Source organism: Hipposideros armiger, unplaced genomic scaffold (assembly GCF_001890085.2).
Source record: "Hipposideros armiger isolate ML-2016 unplaced genomic scaffold, ASM189008v1 scaffold_1349, whole genome shotgun sequence".
NCBI classification, from domain to species: domain Eukaryota; kingdom Metazoa; phylum Chordata; class Mammalia; order Chiroptera; family Hipposideridae; genus Hipposideros; species Hipposideros armiger.
The window spans coordinates 99408-112925 of record NW_017732699.1 but is presented as its reverse complement, the minus strand read 5'-3'; the positions used below and the strand labels follow the sequence as shown (position 1 = coordinate 112925).

The following is a 13518-nucleotide window of genomic DNA, read 5'->3' as shown; positions in this document are numbered from 1 at the left end:
GGTCCCACACCTGTGTGTGACCATTAAAAATTGGGAGGGGGCCAGCTGAGTGGCTCAGTTGGTTAAGAGCGCCAGCTCTGAGCAACAGGGTTGCCGGTTCGATTCCCACACGGGCCAGGGAGCTGTGCCCAAGCTGAGCTGCCGCTGAGCTGCCAACAGGTGGCAGGATGGCTCAGCTGGTGAGAGCATGTGCTCCTAACAACAAAGTTGCCTGTTCGACTCCCGTGTGGGATGGTGGGCTATGCTCACCCACAACTAACATTGAACACAGCACCTTGAGCTGAGCTGCCCTGAGTTACCGTTGGCTGGCCGGATGGCAACTGGACTTGGAGCTGAGCTAGCTGCACCCTCCACAACTAAGACTGAAGGACAACTTGGTTGTTTTCCTTCCCCAATTCCCTAATAAATTAATAAAAATTGAGAGGGATATCTTAGCTGCAGAGGTCTCCCCTGGAGAAGCAAGAGGTCCCAGCCCCACACCAGGCTCCCCAGCTCAGCAATACTAGGGAGAGAAGTCCTCATAACTTCTGGCTGTGAAAACCAGAAGATTGTGGCTGAATGAGATGGAGGATGGGTGCAGTCCCAGGTGATCCTCTTAAAGGGCCCACACATGGACTTACTTGCTGGTGGACTTACTTGCTCTGAGCTCCAGTGCTGGGGCAGCTGCTTGAAAGGCATTAGGGACATATGGGGAGGAACTGAGTTGTCTGGCTGCAGGATGAGGGCAAGAGGGGCAGCTTTCTCCCAATTTCTTTATTGAGTCTTCCCCCATCCTGGCTTGCTGACACAGGCAGCCACCATATCTGAGTCTCCATCAACCTGGGTAACACCATTTATTCACCCTGCCCTGGTGATTCTGATACCCCCACCCCACCCAACTTTTGGGCACAACCAGACTGCTTCCAGTGGCTTCTTTGTACAAACTGCCTGCCTTGGCTCATGCTGCAGACTTTCCTAAAGTCTCTCAAAGAGTAACAAAACCCAAACAAGCAGCATGTGGCTTCGACGTGTCCCGTACCTCTGGTTGAGCAACCCTAGCCTGGCACTAGCGGCAGCTGGTCTTGGTTCATAACTTGGCCTCTTAAGTCATCTCCAAGCACAGCATGGGTGACGGCCATCTGTGGATTGCTTTGTGACTCATGCCAGGTGGCCCCGGGCAGGGCACAGGCTGTGGCTGAACTTGGCCTGCAGTGGGTCTCCTCCCAGGTTGCCCTGGAGCTGGCACACCCTTTGGCCAGCTTCAGACTGAGCCAGAGCATAACCTGACTGCCTCTAAGGAGGACACACCCAATGGGCAGACGGGGCAGGCACCAGAGCCCCGCTAAAGCAAACCCTGCGCTGTAGGGTCATCCACTGTAGTCACAGCCAGTCCTCACAACCAATCAGCCCAAGGGTCAATCCTTCCCATGTATGTGCAGATAGCCACCAAGGCTCAACTACAACAGGAGGGCACACACAACCCACACAAGGGACACACCTGGAGCACCAAAGCTCAGGTCACCAGAAAGAGTGTGCCACTGGGTCCCACAGGACACCTGCTACGTAAGACAACTCTACTAAGACTGGAAGACATAGCAGCTCTACCTAATACATAGAAACAAACAGGGAGGCAGCCAAATGGGGAGACAAAGAAACTTCTACAAAATAAAAGAACAAAGGTCCAGAAAAGGAACTAAACAAAATGGAGACAAGCAATCTACCAGACACAGAATTCAAAACACTGGTTATAAGGATGCTTAGTGATCTCAGGGAGAACGTCAACAAAGAGATAGGAAACATAAAAATGGAGATAGAAAACAAAGAGGAGCCAGTCAGAAATAAAGAATACAATAACTGAAATGAAGACCACACTAGAGGGAATTAACGGATTAGATAAAGCAGAGGAACAAATTGGCAATTTAGAAGATAAGGTTACATAAAACACCCAATCACAACAGCAAAAAGCATCCAAAAATATGGAGAGTTTAAGGGGCCTCTGGGACAACATAAAATGTACCAACATTCACATCACTGGGGTACCAGAAGGAGAAGAGAGCACAGAATTGAAAACCTAGTTGAAGAAATAATGACGGAAAATTTTGTAATCTGATGAAGGGAATAGATATACAAGCCCAGGAAGTGCAGAGTCCCAAACAGGATGAACCCAAAGAGGCCCATACCAAGACACATCATAATTAAAGTACCAAAAGTTAAAAAAAGAATCTTAAAAGTAGCAAGAGAAAAGCAATTAGTTACTTACAAGGGAGCTCTAATAAGACTGTCAGCTGATTTCTCAACTGAAACTTTGTAGGCCAGAAGGCATTGGCACAAAATATTCAAAGTGACGAAAGGAAGCAAGAATCTACATCCAAGATTACCCATCAAAGCTATCATTTAAAATCGAAGGACAGGTAATGATTTCCCAGACAGGAGTTCATCATCACCAAACCAGTTTTACAAGGAATGTTAGAGGGACTTATTTAATATGGAAAAAAAAGATGAAAAATATGAATAATGGCAATAACTACATATATATCAACAATTACTTTAAATGTAAATAGATTAAATGCTCCAAGCAAAAGACATAGGGTGGCTAAATGGATAAGAAAACAAAACCCTTACATATGCTGCCTACAAGAGACTCACTTCAGATTGAAAGACACACACAGACTGAAAGTAAAGGGATGGAAAAATATTTCACGAAAATGGAAATGACAAGAAAAAAGCTGGGGTAGCAATACTTATACCAGACAAAACAGACTTTAAAAGGCTATAATCTGGGTGTTTGTCCAAAGAAACTCAAAACGCTACATTGAGGGGACATGTGCATCCATATGTTCACTGCAGCATTATTTACAATGGCCAAGATGTGGAGGCAACCTCCGTGTCCCTGAATGGGTGACTGGATAAAGAAGAGGTGGAAAGGCCGGTTGAGTGGCTCAGTTGGTTAAGAGCTCGCTCAAGAGTTTGAGCTCTGAGCAACAGTGATTTGACTTCTGGCCTGAGCTGAGCAGCCGCTGAGCTGCCAACAGGTAGCAGGATGGCTCAGCTAAAAAAAAAAAAAAAAGAAGAGGTGGTACATATACACAATGGAATATTACTCAGCCACGAGAAAGAATGAAATCTTGCCATCTACAACAACATGGATGGACCTAGAGGGTATTGTGCTGAATGTAGTAAGTCAGAGAAAGACAAATGTCATATGATTTCACTTATAAGTAGATTCTAAAGAAAATTAAAAAATGATACAAACTGATAGATACAGCAAACACTTTGATGGTTACCAGATAAAAGGGGGAGTTGGTGGTGGGTTGAAAAGGGTAGGGATTAAGAATTACAAATTGGATGTTCCACAGTAGTCATAGGGATGTAGGGTATAGCATAGGGAATATAGTCAATAATATTATAATAACTGCATGGTGTCAGATGGGTACTAGATTTATTGGGGCAATAGATGGGATGAAGGGTTAAGGGCAGGGTGAAAAGGTGAAGGGATTTAGAAATACAAAATGGTAGTTACAAAATAGTCATGGGGATGTAAAGTAAAGCATAGGGAATATAGTTAATAAAATGGTACTAACTTTAGTGTCAGGTGGGTACTAGACTAATCAGGATAATCACTTCTTAAATTATATAAATGTCTAACCACTATGCTGTCACCTGAAATTAATATAAAATAATATTAAATGTCAACTATAATTGAGATATTAAAAAAGGGGAAAATGGTGAAGGGGAATAAGTTCAAATTTTCAGGTATAAAATTATGGGGATGTAATGTACAGCATAGGAAATGTAGTCAATAATATTGTGATAGTGTCGTATGGTGTCACATAGTTGCTGGACTTATCATCGTGATCACTTTTTCAGGTATATAAATGTTGAATAACTATTGTGTACACCTGAAACTAATACAAGGTTGGACAATTAAGTTTGTGAACTCATCCTAGCAAAACTGCTACATACCTCATTGTCAAATATCACTATGGTCACCTTCGAAATACTCCCCTTGGGAAGCTATGCACCAATGCCAGCGCCTAGCTCAATTCACCCTTCAAGGAAATTTTGGAACTCTTTTTCTGAAATGGCTATCAGAGCTGTCATCGCATTACCCTTGATGTCCTGAATGTCATCAAAATGTCTTCCTTTCAATATTCTCTTTATCTTCGGGTAAAGAAAGAAGTCATTGGGGGCCAGATCAAGTGAGTAGGGAGGGTGTTCCAATACAGTTATTTGTTTTACTGGCTAAAAACTCCCCACAGACAGTGCTGTGTGATCTGGTGCGTTGTCATAATGCAAGAGCCATGAATTATTGGCGAAAAGTTCAGGTCGTCTAACTTTTTCATGCAGCCTTTTCAGCACTTCCAAATAGTAAACTTGGTTAAGTGTTTTCCCAGTTGGTACAAATTCATAATGAATAATCCCTCTGATATAAAAAAAGGTTAGCAACATCATTGCAACAAAGTTCGCGAACTTAATTGTCAGACCTTGTATAATATTGTATGTTAGCTATATTTTAATTGTTTGAAAGAAATTCAACATCCATTCATGATAAACACTTAGCAAACTAGGAATAGAAGGAAACTTCCTTAATTTGATAAAATCTATCTACAAAAAACCTAGAGCAAACCACTTTTCTTTAGCGAACTGTCAGAAGATTTCCCTCTGAGATCAGGATGCTTGTTATCACCACCAACATTGTACAAATAAAGGTATAAAAATTAGGAAGAACAAAACTCATTATTCATAGGTGACATGATTATGTAGAATTTCCAAAGTAACCTACAGATAAAGTATTAGAATTAATACATTGGCATGAATGCTGGATATAAGATTCATATACAAAAATCAGTTGCTTTCTGTATGAGTAAATAGAATATGTATTCTGTATAAAAAGTAAATAGAAAATGGTATTTTAAAAGTAAATTCTTTATAATATCAAAATATAACTTGTTCTGCAAGATATCAAGCCTAATTATAAACCACAATAACTAAGAGTGTAGTTTTGGCACAAGAATAGATAAACTGATTCATCGAGAGGCCCAGACCTAAGCCTGTGTAGAGAGTTGACTCATGACATGAAAGGGACACTGCCAAGCAGCAGAGAAAAGGGTCTTTTTGATAAATGGTGCTGGGACAATCAGATATGCACAGGGGGGCAAAAAACAAACTGTTATCATGTCACCCACACACAAGTCAATTCCAGATGGGTATATAAAAGCAAAATAATAAAGCTTCAGGAAGATAGCATGGGAGACCAGAGCCATATCAGAGTAAGGGAAGACTTCTTAAAGGAGAAGATTCATAAATTTGACTATGTTAAAATTAAGGGGAATTCATCAGAAGACATTAAGAGTGAAAAGACGAGCCACAGAATTCACACACTGCAAATCCATGAGAAACAGGCCATCCTATAGAAAAAGGGGCAAGAGACCTGAGTAGGCACTTCAGAAGAGGACCCTTAAGTGACCAAGAAACAGGACAAGTTCTCTATTTTAGTAAGGACAATTATAACCAAGGAAAATGCAAATGAAACCTAAGGTGGGCTGCCCTGTGCAGTCCCCGGGATAACTGAGGTTAGATTGAGACACCGAGCTTTGGAGAGGACTTGGGTAACACTGGGGGAGCGTGAGGGGTGCCACCCCTTTGGAACACAGCTTGGCGTTACCTTTGAAGACTGAACATACATGTACTCTGGGCAGTTCCCTCCTGGGACGTGTGCCCAACAGAAATATACACGTGCGTGGCAAGAGCTTGTACAAGAGCAGCAGTGTGCTCCCGGCCTCCCCACCTATGAAAGCCCCAAAGGAGAAACAGCATATGTGCCCGTCAACCATGTCCTTGTAGCCTAGCCCCAGATCTGATGTCCAGCACTGAAACAGGCGAACCCCCATCTGTAAAACAATTTGAATGAACCTCACAAACAAATTGAGGTAGCTGGATACAAAAATACATGTACTGTATGATTCCATTTATATAAAGTTAAAAAAGTGGGTAGAACCAAAGTACCCATTTGTTTGGGAAGCATTGTATGGTGGTAAAACCTGAAAACAAGTGGTTTCATAAAATTCAGACTAGTGGTTTACCTTTGGGGGGACAGTAACAGGGGGACATGCTTCTCTAACACTGAGCGCTTATTCTGCATCAGACCCTATTCAGATGTCTTAGAGATGAAGAGACTGGGGAGCAGAGAGGTGAGGCCAGTGCCACTGCTTCACCCATCACCTGGGCCAGTGATCTTTCCCCCACATCCAGGTGACAAGTGTACTGATGGAGGTGAAAGGACCTGAGATGCCTTGATGTGAACAGGGAACAGCTGTAATTGTTAATAGTTTAAATTATTAATAGTTAGAAGGCCTTTCGTTTCTCCCACAGACACCCTAAAACCAGCCCCTCTGGCCATGTGTTTTGCACTTGAGTCTGACTGCTTCCACCAGAAAGGAAGCTCCAAGAGCAGACCCTTGGCACAGTTCACAGGATCCTATATTAGAGCCTCTGGAGGCACTTCCTGTGTTTGTTCAATGACAGAATCGGGGCAGCATCCAAGCCAAGCACGGGGTCTGGTCAGCAGGTCCTGGTTCTCTCCCCTGCTTCCCCCCACCCCCAGCTCCCTGGATTCTGGGAAGCCCTTGATACAGAGGGGATCCGATGTCCCCACCTGCCCTCTGTCAAGCCCCTGCCCCTAGGGCTTTGAGCCCCCTCCTCCCTTCTCTGCCCTGCACCTTCCCTGAGTTCCCCACATGCTGACCCCTGCCTTGTCCTTCCCCAGGGCCACAGATTGTGCTAAGCGTGTACGGACCAGACGTGTTTGGGAATGACGTGGTCCGAGGCTATGGGGCGATGCATGTGCCTTTCTCACCTGGCAGGTAGGTCCTCACTCCAACCTGCTCCCTGGCCCACAGCCCGTCCCTCCCTGGGCCATGCTGGCTTCCGGATTGGGCATCCTCAGCACGGCTTTTCCTGAAGAGACTTCACCTCTAGGCCAGGAATATGCTGGGATCCCCAGGGACCTGGGAAGCTTGGCCTTGTGGTGGGGGCACAGCCCATATCTGGGAGGAGACCAAGTGGATGAGGTTCATGCTGCTGCCCAAACACCAGGTGGGGTGGGAAAGAGTGCAGTGCCAGAGGACCCAACAGGGACCTTGGGGGCATCCTGAGAGGGGCTGGGTCTGCTGCAGAGAGTCCCGGGCAATTAGGGCCTGAGCTTACACACTCAATCCTTCATCTCTTCCCTCCCTCAGTGTCCTGCACGTCCTCACCAATGCCCCTTCTGTGCCCTACCCTGCTGGCATCAGAGGACACACGTGTCAGACACATTTTTGACTCTGTGGGCCCTGCCCTCAGAAGCCCCTAGAGAAGTAGACACAGATGGAGAGACACAACTCTTTTGCTAAGCATGGTTGACAGGGTATAGATGTGGTATTCTGGGGCACAGAGGAGGGCCTGGGTCAGCCGGCCTTAAAGGATGGGAACCCATCTAGAGAAGGCAGAGGGAGAAGCAGGAGCCGCAGTGTACTGAAGGCTCCAAGTGTCACTGAAACAGAAAGTGCAAGATGCCAGGGGAAGGAGTGCGGAGGGGAGGAAGGGATGGGGGGGGGCGGACCCCAGGCTCTGAGGATAAGACTGGACTGGAGTAGGTGACCACAGCAGGGGTCAGGGCAAGGGACTTGTCATGAGCTTCCTGGAGGAAGGGCATCCAAGCTGGGCCTTGAAGATGGCAGAGCATTTGTACATTTGGAGAAGGACATGGGCTCTCTGAGGAGCATAGTGGGAGCCGGGACCTCAGGTTTGAGGTTTGTAACCCTCAGCATCCTCCTGACCCCGCAAAAGAAATAAAAGTCTCACCAGACTCTGAGCTCTGGATGCTGGGCCCGGTCTACTGCATCCACCATGCTCCCCCAGCACATAGCCCCAGCCCAGGCCCAGCAGCTCAGTCAGCTTGGCCTTGACTCTGACTGGGCACCACCTGGTCTGTGAGTTCTCCTGCTACTGCTTGCTGGAGATGCGGAGCATTCCCTCACATCTGTTAGCACATCTGTCTATGAAATATTTGTTTCAGGCACAAAAGGACCATTCCCATGTTTGTCCCAGAGTCTGCGTCTATGCTGCAGAAGTTTACAAGGTGAGTTTTCTACACGTCACCCCAACCCTTCCTTCTGACCTAGGTAGTTGGAGAAGAGGGTGAGATGTCACATTCACTCCTCCTGGTGCTAGGTAACCTCGCCAGACCTTCCAGCTGCTCCATCTTTTGGAGACAAATGGAAACAAATGGGTTGCTGAGGGGTCACTGGGTTCCCTTTACCCACAGTTTCCTTTACTCTGTGCCCTACAAGTCTTTGTGTCAGACAGAACAGAGGAAACACTCGTCAGATAGGAAAGTGCTCATGACATAGTGTGACATTAAAATGTAGGCTATAAGAGGATACAGCAATAACAAACAACTTAAAACAGTAATAATAATCATAATATGTAACTTCTATCAGTTGCTGAATGCCTTCACACTTGGGAGCCTCTGTGAGGAGGTGACATCTGTAGAGCCGAGGTAAGGGACCAGCATGGACCATCTGGGGAAGAGCATTCCAGGCACAGGGCACAGCATATGCAAAGCCAGAAGAGCATGAACTTAGCCTGTTAGGAGCAGCCAGGAGGTGGGTGATAAAGGGGAATGTGGGGGGTGGTGGGAGCTAGCAGGGAGGCACAGGGACCAGGACACCGGCCTCCAGGGGGTGTCTGGCCAGATGACAGGGGAGACTGGGCCAGCAGTAGTACAACTGGGCCCTAGCTGACCGACTGGGGTTTGGGGACAGAGGCCTCCATCAGCTCAGCTCAGCCACAAACCACCACTTCTCCCCAGCAGGTCAGCCAGGAGTGGGCCCTGGACTCTGTTCACAGCCAGGACAAGGGGAAAACGAAGATTCCAGGGCGAGCTGGCAATCAGCCCCCTGCAGGCCTGGCCAATGTCAGGATGAGACCTGGGCAGAGGGACAGTGTTGGGGCTGAACCAAGGAAGCCTCACTGAGGCCTGGAGAGGGGAGAATTTGGGTGCCCACTGCCCCAAGAAGCCCCTCTGGGAGGCCACCACAATGGGAAGGGGTTTATTAGCCCTGGGCCAGTGTAAGTTCGAGGTGGGGCTGTTGGGGAGGCAGTGCCCGTCAGTGGGCGCAGGGAAGGTCAAGGGCTGTAAGTCCACATGCCACCTTGACTGGGATGTTGGTGCTGCTGCACACCCTACAGCGCTGAGGGAAGAGCTTAGGCCCCACGTGGGGTCTCCCCGAAGAGAGGGTTCTGTTGCTGAACAAATTAGACCTTACAGCTTGCAAAGCAGTCGAGGTCCTTGCCAGTGCCTCAGTGCAGGGGTCGGGCTCCCACCTTTTGCAGGGGCTCCCAACTGGGCACTGCCATATGTGCTTGGATTACAGAGACTGGGGAAAGATCTGTTAGTGAAGGCAGTTTGAATGACAAAATCTTCCCAGACTAGGGGTCCGTGGAGGCCACTGAATAACTGGCTCCAGGGGCCCCCTTTGCTCAGGCCAGAAACCTGGGGTCTCTGTCACCCCAGTCACTCTCTCCCTCTGTCCCAGACATCCTCCAGTGCTCCCTTCTTTTTTTTTTTTTTTTTTTTTTTTTTTTAGCTGAGCCATCCTGCTACCTATTGGCAGCTTAGCGGCTGCTCAGCTCGGGCTGGCCTCGAACCGCTGTTGCTCAGAGCTCAAACTCTTGAGCGAGCTCTTAACCAACTGAGCCATTCGGCCGGCCCCCAGTGCTCCCTTCTCTGCTCTCCCACTGCCTCCCCAGTTCCTCCCTCAGCCTAATTGGCCTGCCCATTTCCACTCTCTCCTGTGTTAGTTTCCTGTGGCTGCTGTAACAAATTACTACAAACCCGATGGCTGAAAACAATAGAAATTTATTTTTGCACAGTTCTAAAGGCCAAAGCCCGAAGTCAGCATAGCTGGGCAGTAACTAGGGTGTCACAGGGCTGCACGCCCCCCTTCCCCATGCTTTGCGGGAGAATCTGTCCCCACCTGGTCCACCTGCTGATATCCACGGCCTTCCTTGGCTCAGAGCTGCGTCACTCCATCTCTGCCTCTGTGGTCACGGGGCCGCTCCTGTGTGTGTCAAATCACACTTGTGATGGCATGTAGGGCCCACCTGGATAATTCAGGATCATCTTCCCATGTTAAGATCTTCACCTTAATCACAGTTTCCAAATAAGGTCACATTTGCAGGTCCCAGGGCCTAGGACCTGATATCTTTGGGGACATTATTCAGCCTGTGACAGTACTTCTGATCTAGTCTTCACTTAACAAAAAGGGTTTTCCTAAAACAACTATAGGAATTCCTCAGGCCCGTCTCTACATTTAGTATTAACTTTAACTATTATAGCAGGCTTCTAGGCCCGTGTTCTCTGGCCCCGCTGACCTTAGGCCTTCTCCCCTTCTCACCTCTCCCTACCTTCTGGGTCCTTCCCTGCCTTGGGCCCTGACCTGGAGCACTGTCCCCTGAATAGTCTGCCTCTTCCACCTGGTCCACAAGCAAGCAGCCCTCACCGACCTCAGGAGAGAGAATTGCAGTGTCTGTGTCGTTCTGTAGATTCACGCTTCAGGTGTGCAGGCTTGTGGGGGCTGCTGCTCTGCCTCGGTCCTCACAGCAACCTGTGAGGTGGGTGCTGTTAAAGCCCCCACTCCTCGGGATGGCTGAGTAGCTCAGTTGGTTAAGAGCATGAGCTCTGAGCAACAGGGTTGCCTGTTCGATTCCCACATGGTCCAGTGAGCTATGCCTGAGCTGAGCTACCGCTGAGCTGCCAACAGGTGGCAGGATGGCTCAGTTGGTGAGAGCATGTGCTCCTAACAACAAGGTTGCCGATTTGACTCCCACATGGGATGGTGGCTACGCCCGCCTGCAACTAAGACTGAACACAGCACCTTGAGCTGAGTGGCTGCGAGCTGCCTATGGGCAGCCAGATGGCAACTAGACTTGGAGCTGAGTTAGCTGCGCCCCCCACAACTAAGACTGAAAGACAACAACTTGGCTGCTCCCCTTCCCCAATTCCCCAACACTGTTCCCCTTCTCCAATTCCCCAATAAAAAAATCTTAAAAAAAAAAAAAGCCCCACTCCTTGGATGAGGTAGAGCAGAGAGGTGGTGACTCCCCATCCAGCCCCAGCTGGAACCTGGGTTCCCCACGTCCTTGCTGTCCCGTTTCTCAGGGTTGGGGGTTCGGTAGCCTCTCACTGCGTCTCCATGCAGCCTGTAGATGGACTGGGCGTTTTGGCCTGCAGTGGGGGCCGGCAGATGGGTGGGCACTAGTGCCCTTCTCGAAGGGGGCCTGGTGTGTCACGGTGGACTGGGCCAGGAGGAGACCCACCCAACCTCCTGCAGGTCAGCTGCTCTCCCAGGAGAGTGCTAATGGCACTCCCAGCTGCAGAAGCCTGGCCTCTCTAGGACGCAAAAATCTCTGAGGCTCATGCACCTTTCTTCCTACACCTGGGAGGTCCCGAGACCACCCAGACCCCTGCACTGCCCGGGTAATCCCTGAAGCAGCCTGAGAGGTGACTCTGGGACTAAGCCCAAGTGTGCCTGACCCACCCAGCTGGGACTAGTGTACCGTGTTTGTTTCTGGCTCAGTGGGTGTATAGGAGGTGAGGCTGCTGCTCGAAGGAGCTGCCTGCCTCAAGGGTAGGGTCTGGAGCCAGGAGGGCGGGGACAGTGTGGAGGTTGGGTCCTGCCCAGCTCTGCTGCCCACTGCTGTGGCCTTGAGCAAGTCTCTGGACTTCTCAGCCTCTATGGGCTCCTGGAGGGGCAGGCAAACAGTGGGATATCAGGGCACCTTTCCAAGTGCTGCACCCCTCACCAAGGGGACGAGTTAGAGGATGGTGTTTGTCAGGGCAGAGCAAGCACATCCTTGTTGTATTCCAGAGCAAGAATCCTAGATAGTAAGGTTTGTGTTCTCTATGGCTATTGACAGAGTGCCTTCACCTCAGAGCCCCATGAGGTAGGTGCCATTATCATCCCCATTATAGTTGAGAACACTGGGGTTCAGAGATGGGAAGTGACTTACCCTAGGTCCCACACTATTATGAGGACAGTGGATAGCCCAGATCTGGCCCGTCTTTTGCTGGACTCTGGGATGGGGCCCTTTTTCCTGGGTCACACTGGCCCCAGGTCCCCCACCCCTCTTCCACCTCAACTTTCTGCGATTTCCCCTGGGTTCAGGACATGGCCCACCCTGACTCCAGCCCCAAACCCCTCTCAGCTTTCATCCCCAGTGAATCAAGCCCATGGATAACTGATGGGAAGGCTGGCATCTGGCTGGGGAAGGGAGCTGCAGAGTCCTGCAGGTCTGGTGGGTGCCCCGCCAGGCTTCATGGGCACCGCCTGGCCTTGCCTTCCAGACTAGCCGGGGGGAGGGTGGTGTGGGGAGCCTCTGCCCAGGGCCTGGCCCTGGGGGAAGACTGCTGGTTTCTGAAGCCTGGAGAGAGCCCACGGCTGGTGTTTGTCTGTCGGGTACTTAGGCCAAGGCCTCGCTCACCGGCTCTTCTCCTGTCTTCCCAGCTGGTTCATGGGACGGCGGCCCGAGTACACAGACCCCAAGGCCGTAGCTCAGGGTGAAGGCCGAGAAGGTAAAGCTGCATTCCCCAACCCCACCTCCCATCCCACAAGCAGGCTGCAGCCTGGGAGGGACTAGGTAGGCCCCTGGAAACAGATGGGGCGGGTGCCAGGGCCTGCTGGGCATGCAGTCACCCATGCTGTGGGAGCACCGAGGGTTTGCCATGTCTGTCTGTCCCTGCTGCAGTGAGGGGTAGGGGCCAGGCACTGTCATCCCCGTTTTACAGGAGAGAACACTTGAGACAGATTCCCAAAGTAGCCTGGCTCTGTCTCTGCCCAAGCCCAGCTGACACCCCCTTCTGTCCCCAGTGACCCGTGTCTGCTCCCAGGGCTTTGTCACTCTCCTCTTCAATGTGGTGACCAAGGACATGAGGAAGCTGGGCTACAACACTGGGCCCCTGGATACACAGGGTGTCTTGGGGTCCAGCCCACCCCAGGGCCTCCCCTGGTGAAGGCATCAGCCCCTCTGCCACCCAGCAAGACTGGCTGAACAGCCGTGCAGGCCACGCCGCTGCCCACCGTGCCAGGAGTTGGCCACCGATACATCTGCCTGACTGAAGTGCGCTTGGGGGTGGGGAGAGTATTTTCATAAAATAAAAAGATCGCCTTTTCACAGAGCCCAGGCCTGGGGCTGCCTCCTTTCCTTTCAGCACCTCCCCCATTGGAGCAGGCCACCACTTGGCCCGTAGCCTTTCCTGAGCTGGGCCAGGTCCTGCCCTTGTCCCACACTGCCTCTCCCAGCACTGCCTGCGGGATGTGAGCACTTGTCATGCCAGCCATGCTCCGTGACCACCAGGTCCTTTGGCGCAGAGAATACCGTTAGCAGGAGCTGGATGGAGAGGCCTCTGGCCGGCCCCCTGCCTGCCCCTGACCTCCACAGCCCAGAGGACAGGGCTGACATCTCCGAGCCCAGGGAAGCCACTGGAACTCCAGTTTT

At 50.1% G+C, this 13518-nt stretch overlaps 1 protein-coding gene across 2 annotated transcripts in view; it reads left to right on the top strand.

The window, feature by feature from the left end:
• Window positions 1–13198, top strand: part of B9D1 (B9 domain containing 1) — a 23984-nt gene extending 10786 nt beyond the window's left edge. The window contains exons 9-12 of one of the 2 annotated variants that reach the window (XM_019633604.1): window positions 6746–6842; window positions 8036–8098; window positions 12528–12595; window positions 12911–13198. In XM_019633604.1, the coding sequence (XP_019489149.1) occupies window positions 6746–6842; window positions 8036–8098; window positions 12528–12595; window positions 12911–13071 (389 nt within the window). In that variant the 3' untranslated portion in view covers window positions 13072–13198. Of the gene's footprint in view, window positions 1–6745; window positions 6843–8035; window positions 8099–12527; window positions 12596–12890 lie in introns of both variants that reach the window. The other variant, XM_019633606.1, reaches the window with a different exon arrangement.
• Window positions 13199–13518: the final 320 nt, after the last annotated feature.